The 25836-nt window shown below is 37.3% G+C and overlaps 1 protein-coding gene across 1 annotated transcript; it reads right to left on the bottom strand.

The window, feature by feature from the left end:
* Positions 1–4119: 4119 nt before the first annotated feature.
* LOC106058266 (uncharacterized) lies at positions 4120–23976 on the bottom strand. The gene is made up of 8 exons (XM_056036543.1): positions 23853–23976; positions 20687–20776; positions 19848–19862; positions 19046–19060; positions 16791–16895; positions 11835–11869; positions 7956–7985; positions 4120–4232 (listed from the first exon to the last, which is right to left on the bottom strand). Exons 1-8 carry the CDS (start codon positions 23953–23955, stop codon positions 4161–4163), a joined length of 465 nt encoding a protein of 154 aa, XP_055892518.1. The 5' UTR covers positions 23956–23976; the 3' UTR covers positions 4120–4160.
* Between the last annotated feature and the right edge of the window lie 1860 nt (positions 23977–25836).

Below are 25836 nucleotides of genomic sequence, written 5' to 3'. Positions count from 1 at the left end.
GGCCACCAAATTCACTTTGCCAAGGCCCCAAGGCCTCCAATTATCTGCCGGCCATGACTGGCAGTTCCGAGAAGTACAAAACATTTTGATGTTGGGTTACACAGTAGTATCCGCTGGCCTAGAAGAATATGGAATCTCAAGGAAGAAATTGTTGGGCTCATTGAAGGACATTGACTGTGACTTTGTTACTAATATTTCTAATGAAGAGTTGAAGACAGACTTCATGTTTATCGTTGGAGACATCGCAATGTTTTGTTTGCAAATGAAATGTATCTGCATCTTAAATCTTTTCAAACAAAGTTATTCCACTTCTTGAGTGAAATCGGGTCTTATCATTTTCCTTAGCTGAATGGTGAAACTATTTCTAGTGAAATGGATGAAATTACAAGATTTATTAGGATTCCTTGATTGTGGAATTTGAAAGCAAATTTTAAGACGTCAAGAACTTGGAACTAGTTTTCAATACCATCAGCTCACCATTTAATGCAGAAGCTGATTTAGCTCCAGATGACATACCTCAGAAGTTTCATGACTGCCAGAAGCTGTATTCACATACTTAAGAAAACTTTGCTGCGAAACTTTCACATTATTCGGAACCTAATTCATCTGTGAACACGATTTGTTTTGTTTGTTTGAAAATTATGAAGTATTAAAACATGTCGATGCTCACTGACTGTAATTTGACAGCAGTCGCAAGAACAAAACAACTAGTAAGCTAGTTCTACAGTTACAGAACATTATGCACGGATGTAAACAGTTAAATGCTTCACATTAAGTACAATTGTTCATTTGTGGTGAAATGTTGTGATGTAAAAAGACAATATCAAAATTTAAAAAATTATTCCTAAAATTAGTTCAAGAAATTGCAAACTGTTGTTGTAATTCCTCAATTGGGAGTAAAAAAAAAATAATTAATTTATGCGGCCAGCTAGTCCCCAATTTTTTTTTTAATGCGGCCCTCGGTAGAAAAAGGTTGCCCACCCCTGCACTAGACATATACACTAGACATTTCTTTATTCCGATGTTTCAAAGTAATTTGTCAGCGCCAAGGAGCACAATTCATCATGTGCTGGTTGTGTTTGTGTGTGACTTTTGTTAATGTAGCTGTGTGTGTGTTGCGTGTATATAGTTGCTACTCTATAAATGATGTATAGATGGGCAGTTGGAGTCAATCTAAATTTCCATCTGTTTGGAGACTACCACTAGAAAATGGATGTAAAAACAGATGTATTTTTTGTATACAACCATGTTGAAAAGTCCCGTACAATGCTAAACATAAACTCCACACGTATACATAAATCTGTTTTTGGTTTACAATAAGACTGTTGTGTTACTCAAATAAAAACAAAAACAGTAACAAAAATACTTTACAAAAAAAAAGAAGAAAACAAACGAAGTTTAGTTTGGATCAGTGACTTAACTCTTTCTCTCCGTAATTATTTACCACATTCTAGTGGAATCAACGTTGGTATCGTCAGTTAGGAGAGAAAGAGTTAATAAAATTTCTAATAGATCAAAATACAACCCCAATATCAGATTGTATTATCGACTTGCTTAAGTAAACAGGTAATGCCAACAGGTTATTAGTTCACAACAAGCAACGAAATAAAGAAAAAAGCACTGGCGGATCCGGGGGGGGGGTGTGATTGATCCCCCCACTCGGCCGGACGAATTTTAGCATAGAATATAGAATTTGTATACGAATTTATTACTTATGTTAATAATATATACTAATTGTTTATATTTCAACCTATTTTTAGATTATTTCGCCCCCTCCCCTCTAGTATATTGGCCGATTTAGTGGTGTCGGGAGGGGGCGGTCCTTAAACTTTCTAGTTGGGGGAGGGGCGGTCCAATTTATTTGTAGAAATCCCAGCTTGCTAACAGAATCAGTTAAATATCTATATGATTAAAACTTATTATTGATTTTGTAACCAAACTTTATATAATATGGTTTCCCTTGTTGGCCGATTGGAGGAGTGGAGTGAATATCTCTACTGCCCTTCCCACCTAAACCCTTTGAGAGGGGGGGGGGGGGGAAGCGGTCCTACTTTTATGTACAAATCATAGTTTGTAAACAAAATTAGTTGAATTAATATATAAATTGTATATTATGTCGCGATCCCCTTCTGGTATCTTGGCCGATTCGGTGAGGTAAGGGAAGAGGGTGATTGCATGTACTGCCCTCCCAACTCTAGCCCTATGAGGGGGGGGGACTATTTTATGGAGAAATCATAGTTTGTGAACAAAATTAGTTTAATATTTATATAATATAAGATACGTATTGGCATGTAAACCCATATGTCGCACCACTCTCTAATCTCAAAGTTTATCATTAGTAAATATAAATGAAAAAAGGGTTGTACCAGGTGGGAGGGGCAATACATGCATTCGCCTTCCGCCCATCGGACAAGCCAATACTTTTTCTTTTTGTATTGTAGTTAAGAGATTAAAAAAAAAATTTTTTTTAAATCTGTCACTAATTGTCACAGTCTCGGTTGACATAGCCTGTTATATTTTCACCTCCGGTCATGAGGGTGAAAGACATGTGAATCATCTGACATAGAAACAGGAAGTAAGAATGACCGAACTGACTTTTTTTCAGTCGTATATTTTTGGTCAGTCGAATACGGTTGTAACTTGAGTAGAGTTGAAGGTAGTAACTTAAAGTCCCTAGAGACTGTACACGTATTTCTAATAGTCATTTTTCTGTACTTAGAGTTGGCAACATGCTATTGAACTTTATTGTTACCCGCTGTGATGCGGACGTATTTGAGTTGTGACGTTTTATTCTAAGGGAATTATATATTTGATACTGCTGTTATGTGGATGTAATTATGTTTCATATCTGATTGAGGTCTTAATGTAACGACCAAGAAGTTGCAGTACATTATTATTAAATAAACGTCATATTTTATCTGCTGACGATAGACTGAAGGTATTGGGGTTAAGTGGACACACGAACCAAGCATTCTTCAACATTACACCCAATAACGACACAAAATAACGTAAACAAACAACATTTAGCCACGTGATAATATTGATAAAGCAATGAAAAAAACGTTATCACATGACATCCTTAGTGTATTATGTAATTTGTATAGAAGAGATAGAGTATCACGTGGATAAATGTTGTTTGTTTACGATTGGTGAATGAGGTCCATTAGAGTCAAAGTTCATAGCGATATTATTATAAAATGTGTCCGTTTTTTTTTTTTTCTGCCTTAACTATATAATTAATTATTCCAATTGTTCAGGCCTCACGGAACCCTAGTGATCCGCGGAACATAGTTTGGGAAACACTGGATTAGAGAATGGCGTGTAAATATTGGGTCTACCATTTTGGAATCCACATTGAGGTTCTATTTTGAACTCCAAAAACTATAACTAGCCGCCTTGACAGTGCTACTGTTTGAGAAATCTTAGAAAATCATCTTCTTTTTTGAAGTAACGTCTGTCGGTGCGTAGATTATGGCATTCTAGCACCAATGTGTATTAAGTGCACAATTTTGGAACGCGCTTTCTTTTTGTTGCCTTGCTTGTAAGCTGATGGAGTGTTTTTGTTATTATGCTGGTGAAACGTTTTCTTTGAGATTCTTCTCTGTTCCCCTGTTTAGGGTGAGTATCTAAGGCATGACTGCATTTCGCAGTTGTTTTCGATGCCATAGTATACTAGACCTTTTTAGTTTGTCTTTATTTATGTCTCTACAGGGAGTTAGTATGGGATTGGAAGTCTACACTAAATACTAGATTCAGCAGTGTGTTTTGTTGTGATTGCGAGCATTTATGAGTCACGTTGTCGGACAGCAAGGTGTAGAATTACTGTTTAATTAATATATCCACAATATTAGAATGTTTCAAATGCAATGTCATTACTCCATCAGTTGTCATCATAACTTATATTCATAGCATTAAACAGTTACATTGTCAAGAGGAATCACTTATTTATTTGTAAGCACGAAGGTGCCTGTTGAATGTCCCGAGTAAACTAGCTAAGGCCTTAACACAACCCTGACAACATCTGTATTATATAAGATAAGATAAGATAAGATAAGATAGGACAAACAGATCATGTTAAATAACTCATTTTATTTTCTATAACACGAGAGAAATCACAGTAGACGTTCACGTTGACTCCTACGTGCAGCTTTTATTGCATATCATTTTGGAACAGCAGGATGTTCTACCCCAGTACCCTCCAGCAGACGTCTGTCCAGTTCGAAGAGCCCATACTGAAAAATAAATTATGCTTTGAAACAGTGGTGAACTCATGTATAAAATATACATCAAACATCTGACATAGAAACAGGAAGTAAGAATGACCGAGTTGACTTTTATTCAGTCGTATCTTTTTGGTCAGTCGAAGACGGTTGTAACTTGAGTAGAGTTGAAGGTAGTAACTTAAAGACCGTAGTGACTGTGCACGAATTTCGAATAGTCAATTTTCTGAGTTGGCAACATGATAGGAAACCCTATTGGACCAAAAACAACAACAACAAATGATGCTAAGACCACAAAGCTTTAATCAACTACAAACAAACAAAGAAGACCAAAAATGAGAAGAAAAAGAAATGTTTCTATATTGTTTCAATGCTGCTGTTTACTAATAAGGCAGGAAGGGAAAAAATGCGCCGATGTCAAAATTCGAAAGAAGCCATTGCGGTCTGACTTAGAAAAAAAAATGGAAAAGGGCGGAGTGTTTGTTTCCATCTCATTATCACGCTAGTTGGATATTGAAACTGAGATTTGAAACTTCTGGAATTTAAGATATCCCAACAGTCCTTGTCCACCCATTTCCGTAAGGTTGTTATTGCCGGAAGGGGTGATGAATATCAGCACTCCACTGCACATAAAATGCTTCCAATGGCATTAGTCGTAAATAACCTTCTCCGACCAGTCTAATGTATTGTCTTCACTTGTGGCAAAGATATTCGGCCCAGCAGAGCAGTTTTGTAATACAGACGATAAACAGGCGCCCTAACCAGTAAACTTTGAGCTGCATGTTTTCTTGGTTGGCAGCCCATCTCTGCTGTCTTGCATGTATACACACACATGGGAAAGGCTTCGGGAGTCAACCTAAGATCCTTAAGCTGTTAGCAGCACACACTGCTACACCCTGGCAGAGCCTGTGAGTCCGTTGATTCCACACTCTATTGACACTTGCCAGTAATTTTGTTACATCATCAGCTGCGAAGAGAGGGGGAACTGTTGTGTAGGCGACTGAAGGAAGCCTTATATATGCTAATGCAGTGATACCCAACCAAATTGGACCTGCTGGCCATTTTCATTTCCAACACACGAGTCGCGGGTCACATGACGGAAATAGTTCAAAAACGAAATGAAATCGGCCTGAAACTATTTGATTAGAAACTTACATTAATTAATGAGACATTGGAATTTTTTTTTTTTTTTACGCCTCTGAAGGTGGCTTTATTTCTCTATTTAAAATGTGAGAAACATTGTGGCTAGCTTTTTTGTTTTGGTAAATATTTTCATCAATCCTCCAATCTCTAGGCATAGTTTAACTATCTTTTATTCGCGGCTAAAATCAAGAATGCCGTCATATTTGTTTTAAAAGGCCATTATATATGTTGTTGGGTTTTTTTTAAACAACCACACTTTCCTTACAAATTAAATATGTTGGCTAATTATCATGTTCCACAAAAAAAGTAAAGATCCGTTCACTTTTCCTGGTAGATTCTACATTCAGAGTCCAATTTCAGAAACGCACAAGTGTTAAAGGTTAATTGTGAGGGCCCTAAAGTAGGAAAAAAAATGCATTTTTTAACCCTTTTTTATGAAAAGGGGGGAGGGGTTCTATACTTTGTTCTGTCGTTTCGTTTAGAACAACGTCGTGGGTCGGATGTGGCCCGCGGGCTGTATTTTGGGCATCACTGTGCTAATGGGCACCTGACATAAATTTGAGAAACTAAAGGCGGCTCATCGTTGTGCAGACAGCCCTCATTAACGGTCGTTCAAAGTAACAGATGAGCTTTACATTATCAGCTCCCAAAGTAACAGATGAGCTTTACATCGTCTGCTCACAAAGTAACAGATGAGCTTTACATTATCAGCTCCCAAAGTAACAGATGAGCTTTACATTATCAGCTCCCAAAGTAACAGATGAGCTTTACATTATCAGCTCCCAAAGTAACAGATGAGCTTTACATTATCTGCTCCCAAAGAAACAGATAAGCTTTACATTATCAGCTCCCAAAGTAACAGATGAGCTTTACATTATCAGCTCCCAAAGTAACAGATGAGCTTTACATTATCAGCTCCCGAAGTAACAGATGAGCTTTACATTATCAGCTCCCAAAGTAACAGATGAGCTTTACATTATCAGCTCCCGAAGTAACTGATGAGCTTTACATTATCAGCTCCCAAAGTAACAGATGAGCTTTACATTATCAGCTCCCAAAGAAACAGATGAGCTTTACATTATCAGCTCCCAAAGTAACAGATGAGCATTACATTATCAGCTCCCAAAGAAACAGATGAGCATTACATTATCAGCTCCCAGAGTAACAGATGAGCTTTACATTATCAGCTCCCAAAGTAACAGATGAGCTTTACATTATCAGCTCCCGAAGTAACAGATGAGCTTTACATTATCAGCTCCCGAAGTAACAGATGAGCTTTACATTATCAGCTCTCAGAGTAACAGATGAGCTTTACATTATCAGCTCCCAGAGTAACAGATGAGCTTTACATTATCAGCTCCCAGAGTAACAGATGAGCTTTACATTATTAGCTCCCAAAGTAAGATGAGCTTTACATTATCAGCTCCCGAAGTAACAGATGAGCTTTACATTATCAGCTCCCGAAGTAACAGATGAGCTTTACATTATCAGCTCCCGAAGTAACAGATGAGCTTTACATTATCAGCTCCCAAAGTAACAGATGAGCTTTACATTATCAGCTCCCAAAGAAACAGATGAGCTTTACATTATCAGCTCCCAAAGAAACAGATGAGCTTTACATTATCAGCTCCCAAAGTAACAGATGAGCTTTACATTATCAGCTCCCAAAGAAACAGATGAGCTTTACATTATCAGCTCCCAGAGTAACAGATGAGCTTTACATTATCAGCTCCCAAAGTAACAGATGAGCTTTACATTATCAGCTCCCAAAGTAACAGATGAGCTTTACATTATCAGCTTTCGAAGTAACAGATGAGCTTTACATTATCAGCTCCCGAAGTAACAGATGAGCTTTACATTATCAGCTCCCGAAGTAACAGATGAGCTTTACATTATCAGCTCTCAGAGTAACAGATGAGCTTTACATTATCAGGTCCCAGAGTAACAGATGAGCTTTACATTATCAGCTCCCAGAGTAACAGATGAGCTTTACATTATTAGCTCCCAAAGTAAGATGAGCTTTACATTATCAGCTCCCGAAGTAACAGATGAGCTTTACATTATCAGCTCCCGAAGTAACAGATGAGCTTTACATTATCAGCTCCCAGAGTAACAGATGAGCTTTACATTATTAGCTCCCAAAGTAAGATGAGCTTTACATTATCAGCTCCCGAAGTAACAGATGAGCTTTACATTATCAGCTCCCGAAGTAACAGATGAGCCTTACATTATCAGCTCCCAGAGTAAAGCATGAGCTTTACATTATCAGCTCCCCGAGTAACAGATGAGTTTTACATTATCAGCTCCCAAAGTAACAGATGAGCTTTACATTATCAGCTCCCAGAGTAACAGATGAGCTTTACATTATCAGCTCCCAAAGTAAAAGATGAGTTTTGCATTATCAGCTCCCAAAGTAACAGATGAGCTTTACATTATCAGCTCCCAAAGTAACAGATGAGCTTTACATTATCAGCTCCCAAAGTAACAGATGAGCTTTACATTATCAGCTCCCGAAGTAACAGATGAGCTTTACATTATCAGCTCCCAAAGTAACAGATGAGCTTTACATTATTGAGATTATTTCATACTTACCTCCACGTCTCGTTTCCTCATCTTCCTCTTCTTTAAACAAGAAAATAAAATGATAATACAAAATAGTTAATTGAAAAAAATGTTTTTAACGGTATAAAAATAAGAGAAAGGTAAAGTTTCTCTTTCAGACCTTGCAATCTATGGGGCAGATGATATAGGCCATCTGTTTCTGTGGCCAGCACAACCACCACCTTTACTTTCCCCAACTAATGTCAGGTACCCATTAGAACTGGGTGGACTCACATGCGCCCAAAGATCCCGAAATCATAAATACCAGTCTTCACCAGGATTTGAACCTTGAATCTCCGGTTCAGAAGCCAAACGCTTTAACGCTTAGCAAACGCGCCTCGTTTTCAAGGGTAAATGCAACGGTAAAATTTTTTTTTTTTTTTTGTTTGTTTAACGCCTGAAACGGAAAATGCGATCATACCTTATTTAATTTCATGTGAAACGAAATCTTAAAGGACAAATATTTTGATACCCAATGAATGTTAGATTTTTTTTTTAAAGTTATTATACCTAACAAATATGGGAAAACATCAATTGCATCGATGTGTAAAATTAAAATTCAGCAAGTATCAGAGAGTATGTCTGACCATAAAAAAAACTGCTGCAGTCGGTCACAAAAGATGAAGTCATGTTGATCGAAAACAAATGGTTAGAGAATAAAAAAAACCCAGAAAGGATGACAACAGCCATGACAGTTAATGATCACTAAATACGGTTTCCAATGGAAATGGATAGTGGAACTGATGTGAATGTCATGAAGAAGAGATACATTAATAAGACTCTAGTAGAAAAGAAAAAAACTCTACTAATGTCAAATAAGGCTAAAAAAAAAACTATTGGAAAGAAACTCATGCGACGAGTAAACGAAAAAAGATATAGCGATAGCAGACAATGTTGGCATGATAGCACCCTATCAACGTCTGATAAGACAGATTCAAGAAAGTCCAAGAAAGAATGGGAAATGGGTATAGAAGTCGAAGAAAGAATGAGGAATTGGTATAGACGTCGAAGAAAGAATGGGAAATGGGTATAGAAGTCGAAGAAAGAATGAGGAATTGGTATAGACGTCGAAGAAAGAATGAGGAATTGGTATAGACGTCGAAGAAAGAATGAGGAATTGGTATAGAAGTCGAAGAAAGAATGAGGAATTGGTATAGAAGTCGAAGAAAGAATGAGGAATTGGTATAGACGTCGAAGAAAGAATAAGAAAATGGTATAGAAGTCGAAGAAAGAATGAGGAATTGGTATAGACGTCGAAGAAAGAATAAGAAAATGGTATAGAAGTCGAAGAAAGAATGAGGAATTGGTATAGACGTCGAAGAAAGAATAAGAAAATGGTATAGAAGTCGAAGAAAGAATGAGGAATTGGTATAGACGTCGAAGAAAGAATGAGGAATTGGTATAGAAGTCGAAGAAAGAATGAGGAATTGGTATAGAAGTCGAAGAAAGAATGAGGAATTGGTATAGACGTCGAAGAAAGAATAAGAAAATGGTATAGAAGTCGAAGAAAGAATGAGGAATTGGTATAGACGTCGAAGAAAGAATAAGAAAATGGTATAGAAGTCGAAGAAAGAATGAGGAATTGGTATAGACGTCGAAGAAAGAATGAGGAATTGGTATAGAAGTCGAAGAAAGAATGAGGAATTGGTATAGAAGTCGAAGAAAGAATGAGGAATTGGTATAGACGTCGAAGAAAGAATGAGGAATTGGTATAGACGTCGAAGAAAGAATAAGAAAATGGTATAGAAGTCGAAGAAAGAATGAGGAATTGGTATAGACGTCGAAGAAAGAATGAGGAATTGGTATAGAAGTCGAAGAAAGAATGAGGAATTGGTATAGACGTCGAAGAAAGAATGAGGAATTGGTATAGAAGTCGAAGAAAGAATGAGGAATTGGTATAGAAGTCGAAGAAAGAATGAGGAATTGGTATAGACGTCGAAGAAAGAATGAGGAATTGGTATAGACGTCGAAGAAAGAATGAGGAATTGGTATAGAAGTCGATGAAAGAATGGAAAATTGGTATAGACGTCGAAGAAAGAATGAGGAATTGGTATAGAAGTCGATGAAAGAATGGAAAATTGGTATAGACGTCAAAAACAAAATGTGAAATTGGTATAGAAGTAAAAAAAATGTGAAATTGGTATAGAAGTAAAAAAATGTGAAATTGGTATAGAAGTATCAAGCAGTCCTGTGATAATTTATATCTCTGTGTATATGTTAAAAATATTTCAAGCTTTATATTACGCGGTTGTTAAATAGTATAACGCTCGGATTCCAAACTTAGGGGCCCCGGGTTGGAATCCTAGTGAAGACTGGGATTTTTTATTTCGGGATCTTCAGTCCACACAGCTCTAATGGGTACCTTAATTAGTTGGGGAAAGGTAAAGGTGGTTGGTCACTGTGCTGGCCACATGACACCTTCGTTAACTGTTGCACACATACACAGTTGACCTTTACATCGACTGCCCCATGGATTGTAAGGTCTGAAAGGGAAACTATCAGTTTCATACAACCCAATCATTTCTTGAGACTATCAATTTCATACATCTATTTCTTTAGACTATACATTTTATCTATCTGAACATTTATTTTTACTATCAGTTTCATAGAGCCCACCCATTTCTTTAGATTACAGCTGAATAAATTCATTTATTTTTTATTTTTATTATTGTCATTTTTTGACCCCCTTGAATGTCTCCAGTTATACTACAATTTTTAGCATGTGAATTACGGTATAGACACTAAGAGACAGATACACGTCCATTAAAATACTATTAGTGTTTACTTTTTATTTTGACCGTGTCTAAACTAAAGCAAAAAATGAAACTACAATATAACGTAAGGTAGAGTCCAAAGTAGTGAAATAACAAAGTAGTGAAATAACAAAGTAGTGAAATAACAAAGTAGTGAAATAACAAAGTAGTGAAATAACAAAAGTAGTGAAATAACAAAAGTAGTGAAATAACAAAAGTAGTGAAATAACAAAGTAGTGAAATAACAAAAGTAGTGAAATAACAAAAGTAGTGAAATAACAAAGTAGTGAAATAACAAAGTAGTGAAATAACAAAAGTAGTGAAATAACAAAGTAGTGAAATAACAAAGTAGTGAAATAACAAAGTAGTGAAATAACAAAGTAGTGAAATAACAAAAGTAGTGAAATAACAAAGTAGTGAAATAACAAAGTAGTGAAATAACAAAGTAGTGAAATAACAAAGTAGTGAAATAACAAAGTAGTGAAATAACAAAGTAGTGAAATAACAAAGTAGTGAAATAACAAAGTAGTGAAATAACAAAGTAGTGAAATAACAAAGTAGTGAAATAACAAAGTAAAGTAGTGAAATATGAAACAAAGAAAGAAAATATTTTTAAAATAACACCGAAGCCTTATTTTTGAGCAATTTGCATTTAAACTTTGTTTGACATTGATGTGTTTAGGAAAAAGTAACGAAAAAAAAATACAAACATTTTAGAGAAATTTTAGGTTGTTGTTTTTTTTTTTGTTTTTTTTTTTGCGATTACTTCTTATCGGACAAAACCCATTTTCTTATGAAGCACTTAAAAGATACGGGTAAAAAGCGTGTGTGCGAAATTTCATGCCAATCCGTATGGCAGTTGCTAATTTCTTTTGATAGATAAAAAAAAACAAATTAAAGGTTGCCTTTCACGCTCATAATATAACTAAATAGAAATATGTAAATGCTTGATGAAGCGTGTTTGTCCCACTGTTAAGCAAGAGATTCTGTCACTCAGCACCTGCCACTAGCGTCAAGGCGAAAAAAAAACAACAACTTAATTATCTTAAACGAGTGCACTTTGCGCACCATATCAACAGACTTAGAAAACTATTTTAAGATAATTAATGCATACCACCTTTTTTCGTTCCGTTTCTTTTTTCTTCCCTGTCTCTGCAAAATCCAAAGAGATAATATAAAAGATGATTAAGTATAGGAAAGAACCAACTCTGTAAAGGTAAAAACCTGTTTTAGTTTTAGATTGGTGTAACTGACATTGAAGAGAAATCATTTCTCGCTACATCGGTATGATGAGTTTAAGACAAATCTGTGTCCTAAACATCTTCAACTTTAACTGTGAATTTACGTCTGACAAGAAACATGATGTCAGTAGATTAGAAAAGAATGATGAAGTTTCGTCCACATGTGCAAATGTTCCTTCCCCGAAAAGTATAGTTATTATCTGTTTGCCAGGTTCAATGTCTGTTTTTATACAGAGCAGATAGAATTGGCAACGTGTAGATATTATTTTCCCCCAATTTTCAGCCTATTGGAAGTTACATTTTGAAGAATGAATTTTTTTCCGGCATCTTGAGGCATTTGATCCTGATATTGAATTTTTTCATTGCTTTGTGTAATTTATATAGCAGTGTCTTCGTCATAAATCATAGTATGAGTTTCAATCAATTAGGATGACCAAAATTTTAATGAATTGGAGCACCATATGTACAAAGTAAACTAATATATTTCTAATATATATATATATATATAAGGCTTGTCTTTGAGTCCAAAGATTAATTAAGAGTGCAGGATTTCTCCAGCTCTGACCTATATTAATGTCTTTGACTCCAAAGATTAAGGATGCGTGCAGAGTTTGACATGACTAGTACGCGAACCCAGTGAACTGTAGATACATTGTAATCAACAACTGAATTATATTAACAATATAACAATATATTAATTACAAACTTATTAAGACTGCTATTGTACTGTTAATAGTTTTCAGACTACAAACATGTATAAATAAAATACAGTATGTAATTCTAAGCAAGCATACATTCAATAACTCTATCTACATATATTATACAGCTAGCCAGGAAAACCAGTGACTTGGCTGAATTTAAGTCATTGGTTAATATGCATGACTAAATGCATGACGCGTAGGACGTAATCATCTTCTTTTTTGAAGTAACGTCTGTATTATATAAGATAAGATAAGATATACACATATAATATGACATGTCATTTGTGGGCCGGGTTATATGGAAATGCCCGGACCGATTTTGGCACCCAGTCCGCCCCTGCCTACATACTGCATTGTTGATAAATCTTTGGACTCTAGCCTCCAGTGTAGACTTGATAATCCCATAACTAACTCCCTGTAAGGAAAGACAAATTGAAAGGTTTAGCCTAATACGCTATGCTAGCGAAATAACTCCGAAATGCAGTACTGTCTGAGAGCTCATCCTAACCAGGGATACACAGACGAAAGAAGCGTTACACCAGCATAATAACAAAAAACCTCCATAAGCTTAAATGCAAGGCAACGAAGAAGGTGCGTTCAAAGATTGTGCATTTAGCAAACATTGGTGCCAGAAGTAAGTCGGACTACAGTTACCCCACGTAACTTTTGCGTGTAACTTTTGCCGTGACAGAGAAAACAAAAAGGGGGTGGGCGTATGCTACTCCGTGGGTCGGCTAGTTCATTATATTCTATAATTTTTTGTGACGAATTTGTTGTAAAGACTAGTGAACAACTGTGCTACATTTTTGGCCCAAAGAATGGTTGTGGTCTTCCAATTGGAAACTCAGCTATGTATTAAGCCTGGTTGCCTTACAATGTTGAATGCTGTATGCTCTAGTCATAAATAATAAATACGTTGAACAGAATTAACAATAAAAAAGATCAGTTAATTTTACTAAGTGTACATTATATTAAATAGAAATTTGAATTCGATTTGGATTGCTAGCTCAATTTAAAATCTATAGTTTGATGGACATATTGCAATATAATATGCCAATTTAATACACACCGTCTCGTTTTGCTTCTTCACCAGAAAAACAAACAAAAAAATAATTTATAAAAATATTATAGCAATCTGTATATGTATTCGATATAGAATGATATATACATTTTATGTTAATAAATTCATATAAATTACAGCATAGAAATGTTTTTTGCTAGAAGTGGGTCATGCAACTTTTAAATAGAAGATCTATACAAATATCTATCAAAGTGTTGAAATGTCAAATGTCACTTTGAAATGTGTAATAGTTTGGTAGACTATCACATTGTGTTATACAAATGGAATACATAATTTCACGAAATAATTCTGTACAAAAGATATAATGTAACAAATCTAGTTACAGCAATTCACATGTTATTTAACGTTAGCCGTCTCAGAAAAAAATCAAAGTTAGCTTAACTCTTTCTCTCCGTAATTATTTACCACATTCTGGTGGAATCAACGTTGGTCAGTTAGGAGAGAAAGAGTTAATGGCATAGGTATAGCACGTTTAGATCTATAGAAAAAAAAAGTTTGTGAGAATGCGATTTATCCCTATTTTGTTTAAAAGGTTTAAGTTCAACACTTATATAAAAGTTACCATTTCTTACGATTGATTAACATCTTTTGACTATATTGACACTAAAATAGCAAAATTAATCTGTTTTAACTCTTTCTCTCCTAACTGACGATACCAACGTTGATTCCACTAGAATGTGATAAATAATTATGGAGAGAAAGGGTTCACAGCTAATGAATGGAGACGAGGGACAGAAGTTTGAAAACTGATTTTAAAAAGTAAAGTAAAGTTCCCCTTTCAGACCTTGTGGTCTATAGGGCAGATGGCCTACGGTTAACGACCAACCGCCTTTACTTTTCCCCAACTAATGTCAGGTACCCATTAGAGCTGGGTGGACTCAGAGGCGCCCAAGGATCCATAAATAAAAATCCCAGCCTTCACCAGGATTCGATCCAGGAACCCTCGGTTCTGAAGCCAAGCGCTTTACCGCTCAGCCACCGCGCCTACAAAGTGGTCTATAGGGCAGATGATGTAAAGGTCATCTGTTTCTGTGCCCTACGGTTAACGAGGGTGTCATGTGGCCAGCACAACGACCGACCGCCTTTACTTTTCCCTAACTAATGTTAGGTACCCATTAGAGCTGGGTGGACTCAGAGGCGCCCGAAGATCCCGAAATTAAAAATCCCAGTCTTCACCAGGATTCGAACCCCGGTTCGGAAGCCAAACGCTTTACCGCTCAGCCACCGCGCCTCGAAAACTGATTTAAAGTTGGATTATTGATTGTTTGGCGTCTGATTGTTTCTTTAAACAGGATGGCCGCCTGAAGCCTTGGATTGTCTTCATTGTAGAATAAAGGTCTAAATACATTTAGTTTCAGTTAGAATCTTTAATCTTCTTTAAGTGCCCTGTAACATTCCTTTTTACTAGTAGCAAGCTGAAAGGCTAGCTCCACCGAATTATTTACAGTGATTATCTCTTCCATAACAGTCCCAAGCGTTGGTTCTAAATTTACCTCGATTGTGCACGACATGGGAAAAGAAGAAGAGGCAGACAGAAAAAGCGATGGGAGGACAACATAAAAGAATGGACGGGCCTGCCATTGAGAGAGGTTCTAAACAAGGCAAAAAAAAGGGAGAAATGGAGAAAGACGGTCGACAAATCTTGCCTGGTGCCCCAACGGTCCAACAGACTAAGGGATAGGTAAAGGTAAAAGTGTACGACATAGTGGACTGAGAAATACGAATACATACGTCTTAACTAAATATATCATTGGCCTCCTTCAGTCGTAGAACGACTATGGTTTCATCTCAGAGCACACTTCCTCATGTGGCTGTGGAGCCCTTTTTTGGAGAGACACTCCCGTCCACAGATAGCGCAAGTTAAGGTGGCTTTTACTTCGGTGGTAGAGGAGCTGGCCGTTTTTCGGATTGTACGTTTTTCTTCCTGGGCTGAGACCCATGTACTTTCACTGTCCATAGCTTTCTTGGTCACTGTCTCTCTCCATCTGTTACGGTCTAGAGCTATGTCTTCCCAATGGTCAGTATTGATGTTCACTGATTTGAGGTCACGTTTTATTACATCTACGTAACGAAGGTGGGGGTGACCAGTTTTTCTTGTGCCAGTCGCGAGTTGTCCATAGAGGATGACTAGAACAATAACTATAATTATGTACAAGTGAAAACAATCGTCACAACTAACTTGCTATAGAATATTTCAATCCCTTCATAGTGCGAAAATTGCATGCCTATAAAAGCGTCCATGGTCGGCCATTAAATTATTAGCCTATTATTATTTTACTGCAACAATAGCTTTTCGTTACAACTGTACTTCAGTGGAAGCAGTTTTTGTTAATGTCTACTTAGAAGAAGTCAATTAATTTGAAGGTGTAAAAAATTAGATATAATGAAACTACTTAGAATCCAGAGGGGTGCTCGTACATTCTTGGCCATCAATTCCTGAGAAGCTAAGGCTAGTCTACTACAATAGTACCTCAGTGGAAACACTAACTTGTTCAGTTGCTACATAGAGGATAATTAATTTAATGGTGCAAAAAAATAGGCTCGAAATTGACTAGTTAGAATCAACGGGGGTGCAAGTGCGGGCGCCCATGTATAGCCATCAGCTGTCTACCGCCGTTTCAAGCGACTGGGCTACTATGGAAAAACATCTCGGCATCCGGCGTACCCGCACCTTTTTAAATGTGAGGAAAACATTATTAGTTTTCTTGAATTTTAACGTATAATATTAATGTATTAGTAGTTAAAAGTTATGCAATTAATAACTGAGAACTGTCACCTATTCTGTTACAAAAAAAGCATATATATATATATAGGCATTTTATATCTCGTAAATCATTCAAGCGCATTTCCAAACGTTTTTTGACGATTAAATAGGCTAATTTTTTAAACACAGCTGCGGTCACAAGTTGGACATCTGTAAGATATATATATATATATATATATATATATATATATATATATATATATATATATATATATGTTCATCTTGGACACATGTAATAACGAAATGTCAATATATATATATATTAAGTATTGTAATAGTTGCTTACCAATTTCTTGCCTCTTTTCTTCAAGTAGTGCCATTTCACTTCTCATCTTTAGGGAAATCCAATGGAAGTCTCCCATTTGGTTGGCTTTTATTTTCTCGAACACATCTGGGAATAGAAACACAAGTCAAGTCTTTCTTTAGAGATGAAATTTAAAAAAAAAAAAACAGATACATTTACTTTTTTTTTCTATAATTGAATGAAACAATATTTACCAATGCAAAGTTGATTAGGATTCTATGCTGTTTTTTTTTTCAAACTTGTGCCTGTGAGAACAAATGGTTTTGTTCGTTTTCTAACAATGTTACTTACTTATTAGCGTCTAAATAAGGTAAAAAGTATGGGGCGCCCGAGCTGACCTGCTACGCACACTGTACTTTGGGCTGTTAGCTCGCAAATCGAATACGCACTGCCAGTCCAAGTCTACGCTAGCAAAACGGCCATTGAATCACTCGACAAAGTACAGGCCCAGGCGTTACGGTTCATAACTGGCACCTTTAGGACGAGCCCAACATGCGCTGCAGAAATAATGTGTAATGTGCCTCCTCTCAACCTGAGGAGAGAGAGGACGGTACTCGTAGCCCTGGAGCGCTATAACAGGAGTGACTTTGGGCTCCCCTAGCTAATTCTTGTCAGTCGGTAGAGAGAGAAAAACAGGATACAACGGAAGTCATTCATGCACATTGCGACTAACTGGAATGTGCAAGCTGGACTCTCCACGGACCGGGTACCTATCCACAGAATAAGTACCTGCCCTCCATAGAGAAGCCTGCCCATAATCCTTTCACTAGTGGGACTGGAGAGAGGCACTAGAAGACACATTCACCTGGACATACTTAAAAAGATGGCAACACAAACACTCAAATCGTGCCCATCAGATGACATCTACACAGATGGGTCCGTACTTAAGGACCCCGCGAGAGCCAGGACTTTATATGTTACCCTGACCTCGTACCAGACAAGCTGTCAGGCGCATGCGGCCTCGCCGCATGTAGCTTTGACGCTGAACTCACGCGATAATCACGGCACTACGCCATATAGGGGAAAAACTCCTTAAAAAAGGAAAACTTTGCGACATCTGTTGTAATGGTTACCGATTCTAGCTCCTTTCTCTAAGCCATGGCTGGCTTGGGGGGAAAGTCACCTTTGGTAGAAGAGGCATTAGGCGCCGCAAATAACATCCGCCTATTTATTTGAGCTGTCATCTTTATGCAGTGGGTGCCCTCGCACTGCGGCGTGGGGGTTAAAGAGGCGGCTGATGCTCTAGCACGAGAAGGAGCGCCGGCTGTGCCCACTTTCGAAGCCCCAAGTACGATTAATCAAGCTACGACATTAATTCGAGAGTGGGTACATGAAAAGTGGTTCAAATCCTGGGATGGCTCCAACAAAGCCCGTGGAGTCTGGCAACATTTGCGTCGCCCGAACCGAGGTGGAGGCTATAAAGGTCGGAACTATCAATCATTGCGCAGTGTAGAACGGGGCACTGCCTTGTCGGTGCTTACTTTGCTCGGTTCCGGTCAAATTTAGATGCCCGTTGCCGACACTGTGGAGAGTCGGTGGAAACGGTGGAGCATATCTTGCATAAGTGTTCGAAGCTCCGAGAGCTGCGGGGTAGTTTTTCTGCAGAGTCACTTGACCTGTATGGGAGCTTAAAGGCATTAATCCTAACAGCAGAGTTTCTTGCCAAGGCTCGATGGGAAGACTGATCCTTCCATCTCAGATTACCTAAAGACCTATTTCTCTCTCTCTCTCTCTCTCTCTATATATATATATATATATATATATATATATATATATATATATATATATATATAAGATTTCTCATCAAGAATGTAAAGTGGAAGGGGAAACACTATAAACGCGTTAATAGCATGACACAAATATCATCCACGGGCGCACATAGGTTATGCTTGCCCTGGATGTGATAAAATATGCAGGTCACAGCTGGGGCTGCGTAGCCACCGGTAACACTGCATTTCTCAATAGTCATCGGACTCGAAGGCAATCCTTTTTTTTATAAATATCCTAAATAAAAACCAAATTGTTTAACCAGTTTTGTTGTTTTTTTTTTGACTGGAAAGAAATATCATGGCGGAGACCGTAGTGTTTGTTTTATGGTCATTTCCACAATCGGAGGGTCCTATAAAATGTAACTATGTCTTTGAGAATTCATCTCGTGTTATAGTGTAAAAGTTAAATTAAAAATATGTAAAGTTTGGTAGACCTGTCTCTGTACATGTAGCTAATTGAATACATACCTTTATATCGCGCCACTGCGGAAAAATAAACAAAATTAAAAGACATTAATTGTAGCAACATAAATTTTTGTGACATCATTTGTAAAGTCATGATAGCTTAAAGTTTTACATTTATTTTATTTTTTTTTAAATCTAAAATAAAACTACGAAACTAGTAAAAATGCGATTGTATATTCACAGTGTAAGTTAAACAGCTAACAGGACTGGCCTTAGGCCGATTTTAACGATTGCTAAATCGTTCCCCTTGCTTGGCCGGGGGCCCGCAATTTACACTCAGAGTATGACTTCCAGCCCAGGCTGTTTGTCACAGGGTTTTAAAGATATAGGACTTAAAGGGTTAACATATTTAGAATAAAAAAACTTGATGCTAAACCTTCACATCATTTGGGTCCACATACATATGTAGACAAAGTTTGTTTTTTGTGGTAACTAAACAAGTGTAACCACAGGTCGATGGTGACTGATTGTAATTTGACAGCAGTCACCATGATAAAAACTAGTAAACTAGTTTCACGGTTCCGGAACATTACGCACGAGTGTAAACAGTTAAATACTTCACATCAAGTACAACTGTACATTTGTGGTGAAATGTTGTGATGTAAAAAGACAATACCAACAATTTTAGTACAAATTTTATTTTCACAAATTGCTAACTCTAGTTGTAATTCCTCAATTGGGAGTGTAAAAAAGTGTGTGTAATACAGTATAAATATGAGTTAAAAGACATTGTTGTAAGAATTAACTATATAACATTATGACTATGGTGGACCTTAACAGTATATTAAGTTAATTGTATACATACTTAGTCTTTCTTCTTCTGCAGAAAAGAAAGAAATAAAATTAATTAATTAAAGCATTTCACATGTATTCAACGGTATTCGTAACAGGAAATTTTACGTATATTCCCTTCAGATATAAAAAAAAATACTACGAAAGCTAATAAAAATGCGATTTTACCATATTTTTTATTCAAATGCTAATTTGATCTTTTCCATTGAGCGACTGTTTACTCACACACACACACACACACACACACACATATATGTATTGGCTATATATATGGCTCTTTCTGTCTATATATATATTGGCTATATATATTTATGTCTTTTTCTGTCTCGGAAGATAAAGGATGCGCCCAGGTGAGTCACTGGAGTTGGTTTTGTCTTGAGACGGGGCAGAATCTGGAGTGTCTGATCAAGCCAATTCTGAAGCGGCAGATTTCGCCAAAGTTCTTGCATGAAGGCTTATATACTCTTGACTGATGCAGCTTCGTTTCTTTTGCACTTGGCAAAGTTCGTACCAGCACGTACAGTCTGTCTCCATGCTGTCCGGTCTTGGGCTATCTCCTCCCAAATACTTTGTTCAATGCCATGATTCTCATGTCTCGGTTAGTCTTGGGCGGCCCTTAGGTTTGACTCCTTCTGCAAGCTCAGTGTATAGCTTGTCTTTAGGAATTTTTTCATTCTGGCATGCGAGTGACATGTCCAAGCTGTGCACATTGTCCTCTTTCAAAACTTCTTTGCTGGAGATATGATCCTTCCATATATATAAAGAAAAGGAAGTCAATCTTTGATACACAGTTTCGGTCACAGGTTAGGCGTTTGTAATCTATAAAAATTCAGTATTGTAATTTTTGCTTACCCAACCGTATAGCTTCCAATGCTAGCCGCTTTTTTTCAGCTAGTGCCATTTCTTTTCTCTCCTTTTCGGCTTCTATTTTCGGGAGCTCATCTGCGAATAGAAACATCATCATCATCATCATCAAACTCCATTTGAGTGAGGGCTTGAGAGGCTTAAATCCTCTCTTGCAAAAGCCCTGGACGGAAACCCTGCTGTCTTGCGTAGTGCATACGTGTCTCAATAGAGGTCGAGAATTTTTGGTTTCCCTGACCTGTCGAGACGGAGATCAGCAATTCAGGGGGACATCAGCATGTCAAGGGGCATAAGTATAGTCTTTCTTTATAGGCCGAATAAAAAAAACAAAAAACATTCACTTTTTTTTTCTGATAAGTGAAAGATTTAAAAATGCGAAGTTATTTAGGATTTTATGCTGTGTTTTTTTTCACACTTGTGACGACGAGAAAAAATGGTTTTGTTCCTTATCTATCAATGTTACTTACTTGGTTAGCGTGTAAATAAGTTACAAAGTATTGATTACCATTAGACCCCTCTCTGTATATATGTAGGATGTAAGTGGTATGTATGTATGTATGTTTTATCACGAATCGATATTTTGAGCTCATTCAGTTTTATACTAGAAAAGGGTCAGGTCAAAGAAAATCACAAGAGTAAGTGCGTGTCAATTAGAATTGACCAGAGAAAGAGGCCAGAAAGAAAGTCGCAAAGGTCAGTTTCTCGAAGGCGATATCTAATAGAAATATTTGGAGTAGAAGTTTCTACGATTCTAGAAAAGACGACTTTAAAATAAGTAATATATTTGGGAAAGTAAGTTAGTCGTGTTCCTTGAGATGTTGCAGTTCCTTGAGATGTTTCGGTTTCTTGAGATGTTTTAGTTCCTTGAGATGTTTTAGTTCCTTGAGGTGGCGCAGTTAGTTCCTTGAGATGTTTTAGTTCCTTGAGGTGGTGTAGTTAGTTCCTTGAGATGTTTTAGTTCCTTGAGTTATTGTTGTTAGTTCCTTGAGATGTTGTAGTTCTTTGAGATGTTGCAGTACCTTGAGATGTCTTGGTTTCTTGAGATGATTTAGTTCCTTGAGATGTTTTAGTTCCTTGAGTTGTTGTAGTTATTTCCTTGAGATGTTTTAGTTCCTTCAGTTGTTGTAGTTAGTTTTTTTTTTTTAGATGTTCTAGTTCTTTGAGTTGTTGTAGTTAGTTCTTTGAGATGTATTAGTTCCTTGAGATGTTTTAGTTAGTTCCTTGAGCTGTAGCAGTTCCTTGAAATGGTGTAGTTAGTTCCTTGAGATGTTTTAGTTCCTTGAGTTGTTGCAGTTAGTTCCTTGAGATATTTTAGTCCATTGAGTTGTTGCAGTTAGTTCCTTCATTTGTTTTAGTTCCTTGAGATGTTTTAGTTCCTTGAGATGTTTTAGTTCATTGAGATGTTTTAGTTAGTTTCTTGAGATGTTCTAGTTAGTTTCTTGAGATGTTTTAGTTCCTTGAGTTGTTGTAGTTAGTTCCTTGAGATCTTTTAGTTCCTTGAGATGTTTTAGTTCCTTGAGGTGCTGCAGGTCCTAGAGTTGTCAATAGTCAAGATAAAGATAAAAAGTTTAATTATATCCGTAATAAGTTGTTTCAGTATTAAATTGTGTCATTATAAAGTAGTCTAAATATCTCTTGCAGTCTTTTCTTGTCTTATATGATACAGACGTTATTAGTAGTGCACAGATGTATCATCGTAAAGTTGGAACAGTCGAACTAAGAAACATTAGTTTGTGGTTTTATTACTTCATAGAATTTACAAAAATGTGTATCTTATGTCAATTTAATGCTGAATAAAGAATCGATGAATTGTTTGAATTTCTGTGTTTGAGTAAGTCCATTTATAAAAAGAAAAAATCAACACTACGTTTCTTCCGTGTGTTTAAATCACGTGATATTACTCAGGCAAGAGATTCTGTTTGCAACAACAACTAAAGGAGAGGAGCAGGGGTTAAACCCTTTGGGTTCCTTGTCTTAGTTTGTGTGAAAATAAAATTTCGCTTTTAATTTTTTGGGTTAAACTTTGGCTGATTATAATAATAACAATACTTTGTTTTATTGAGCGCTGTTAACAGACGAAATGTAGGCTCAAGGTGCTCCAGTAACAATACAGACATAAAGACGAGAGCTAAAATTACAAACTAATCTAAAAAAGTTTTCATTGACATATCAAAGTGAATTAATCCAGTTTCATACGTACCTTCTAATCTAATCTAGCTCAGGCAACCCATTCCATGCTCTAATAGCACTAGGGAAGAAGGAGTATTTGTACACATTTGTCCTAGCATATCAGGGATGATAGGACAAGTAAGGCGAGATTGCTGGCAGACAAACTTGGTATTGAGTTGGTGCTGCCGAGAATTGGCAGTCGAAAGACGAACCGAGTTAAACCCATGCGTTGTTTTTTGTTTTTTTTTACAGAACACGACTTTACATCTCATATCTTAATTGGTTACTTTCTTCATTAACGTCTGTTTTGTCTTCATTCCTAAACCGGTGAAGAACTAGAACATGAAGAAGAATGTCATCACTGTGCAAGATAAGAAATGCTCATAACAAACAACAAAGCTATTGAAGCCCAATCATAACAGGGTAGTGAAATAGTGATGAGCCAAATGAGGATTCCTTCGAAACGTTAAAAAATAATTACGGAGAGAAAGAGTTAACATGGACATGGTATTGAGAAGAATATGGGATCTCATGGAATAAATTGTTATGTACTTTCAACGGTATAGACTGTGACTTTGTTATTAATGTGTCCCATATGGAAGTCATGTTTGCCATCCACACTTTTGCCACGAGTTGTTTGCGCATGAAATGTTTGTGCATGCTAAATCTTTTCAAACAAAGCCATCCCATTTCTCCAGACAATCAAGTGAAAACAGGTTTTGTCATTTTCCTTTTGCTGAAAGGTGAAGCTATTTCTAGTAAAATGGTAGAAAAGTGCAAGACTTATTTGGATTCCTTGATTGTGGAAATTAAAGGCAAATTTTAAGAAAGTTTTACGGGTCTTTGCCAGAAGCTGCTTTACAACACCTAAAAAAAAATTGCTGCTAAACTTTCATATTATTGGAGTCCACATATATCTGTGAACAAACATTTTCTTGTTTGAAAATATATTTATTATTTATAAATTATTGTAATAGTTTCTTACCCAAACTCAGTTTTGCTTCCAATTCTTCCAATTCTTTCTTCCTTTTTTCAGCTACTGCCATTTCCATTCTCTCCTTTTCGGAAATCCAATCAAAGTCTTTCATTTGATTGGCTGCTATTTTAGCGTACACATCTGCGAATAGAAACAGAAGTAGAGTCTTTCTTTAAAGATGAAATTTAAAAAAACCAGATACATTTACTTTTTTTTCTGATAAGTGGCTGAAACAATATTTAGCAATGCAAAGTTGATTAGGATTTTATGCTGTTTTTTTTCATACTTGTGCTGGCGTTTTCTATCAATATTATTTACTTGCTTAGCGTCTAAATCTCTATCTCTCTCTGTATATATATATATATATATATATATATATATATATATATATATATATATATAAGTAGATAGTAAGGGATGTGTATGTATGGTTCCCTGTCATTTCATCCCCACTCACTTCATCCCCTTGACACTTCATCCCAAGTCACTTCATCTTCTTGTCATTTCATCCCCAGCCACTCCATCAACTTGTCACTACATCCCCAGTCACTTCATTCCCTTGTCACTTCATCTCCAGTCACTTCATTCCCTTGTCACTACATCCCCAGTCACTTCATTCCCTTGTCACTTCATCTCCAGTCACTTCATTCCCCTGTCATTTCATCCCCAGTCACTTCATCCCCAGTCACTTCATTCCCAGTCATTTCATCACCTTGTCATTTCATCCCCAGTCATTTCATCCCCAGTCACTTTATCCCCAGTCACTTCATCTCCTGTCATTTCATTCCCTTGTCATTTCATCCCCAGTCACTTCATACCCGGTCACTTCATCCCCAGTAAATTCATCCCCAGTCATTTCATCCCCAGTCACTTCATCCCCAGTCACTTCATCTCCAGTCACTTCATCCACCAGTCACTTCATCCCTTGTCATTTCATCCCCAGTCACTTCATTCCCAGTCACTTCATCCCCAGTCACTTCATTCCCCGTCATTTCATCCCCAGTCACTTCATCCCCAGTCACTTCATTCCCAGTCACTTCATCCCCAGTCACTTCATCCCCAGTCACTTCATTCCCAGTCACTTCATTCCCAGTCACTTCATTCCCAGTCACTTCATCCCTTGTCATTTCATCCCCAGTCACTTCATTCCCAGTCACTTCATCCCCAGTCACTTCATTCCCCGTCATTTCATCCCCAGTCACTTCATCCCCAGTCACTTCATTCCCAGTCACTTCATCCCCAGTCACTTCATCCCCAGTCACTTCATCCCCAGTCACTTCATCCCCAGTCACTTCATCCCCAGTCACTTCATTCCCCGTCATTTCATCCCCAGTCACTTCATCCCCAGTCACTTCATTCCCAGTCACTTCATCCCCAGTCACTTCATCCCCAGTCACTTCATTCCCCGTCATTTCATCCCCAGTCACTTCATCCCCAGTCACTTCATCCCCAGTCACTTCATCCCCAGTCACTTCATCCCCAGTCACTTCATCCTCAGTCACTTCATCCTCAGTCACTTCATCCCCAGTCACTTCATCCCCGGTCATTTCATCCCCAGTCACTTCATCCTCAGTCACTTCATCCCCAGTCACTTCATCCCCAGTCACTTCATCCTCAGTCACTTCATCCCCAGTCACTTCATCCCCAGTCACTTCATCCCCAGTCACTTCATCCTCAGTCACTTCATCCTCAGTCACTTCATCCCCAGTCACTTCATCCCCAGTCACTTCATCCTCAGTCACTTCATCCTCAGTCACTTCATCCCCAGTCACTTCATCCCCGGTCATTTCATCCCCAGTCACTTCATCCTCAGTCACTTCATCCCCAGTCACTTCATCCCCAGTCACTTCATCCTCAGTCACTTCATCCCCAGTCACTTCATCCTCAGTCACTTCATCCTCAGTCACTTCATCCCCAGTCACTTCATCCCCGGTCATTTCATCCCCAGTCACTTCATCCTCAGTCACTTCATCCCCAGTCACTTCATCCCCAG

Source organism: Biomphalaria glabrata, chromosome 7 (assembly GCF_947242115.1).
Source record: "Biomphalaria glabrata chromosome 7, xgBioGlab47.1, whole genome shotgun sequence".
Taxonomy (NCBI): Eukaryota; Metazoa; Mollusca; class Gastropoda; family Planorbidae; genus Biomphalaria; species Biomphalaria glabrata.
This window is presented reverse-complemented; position numbering and strand designations above follow the sequence as displayed.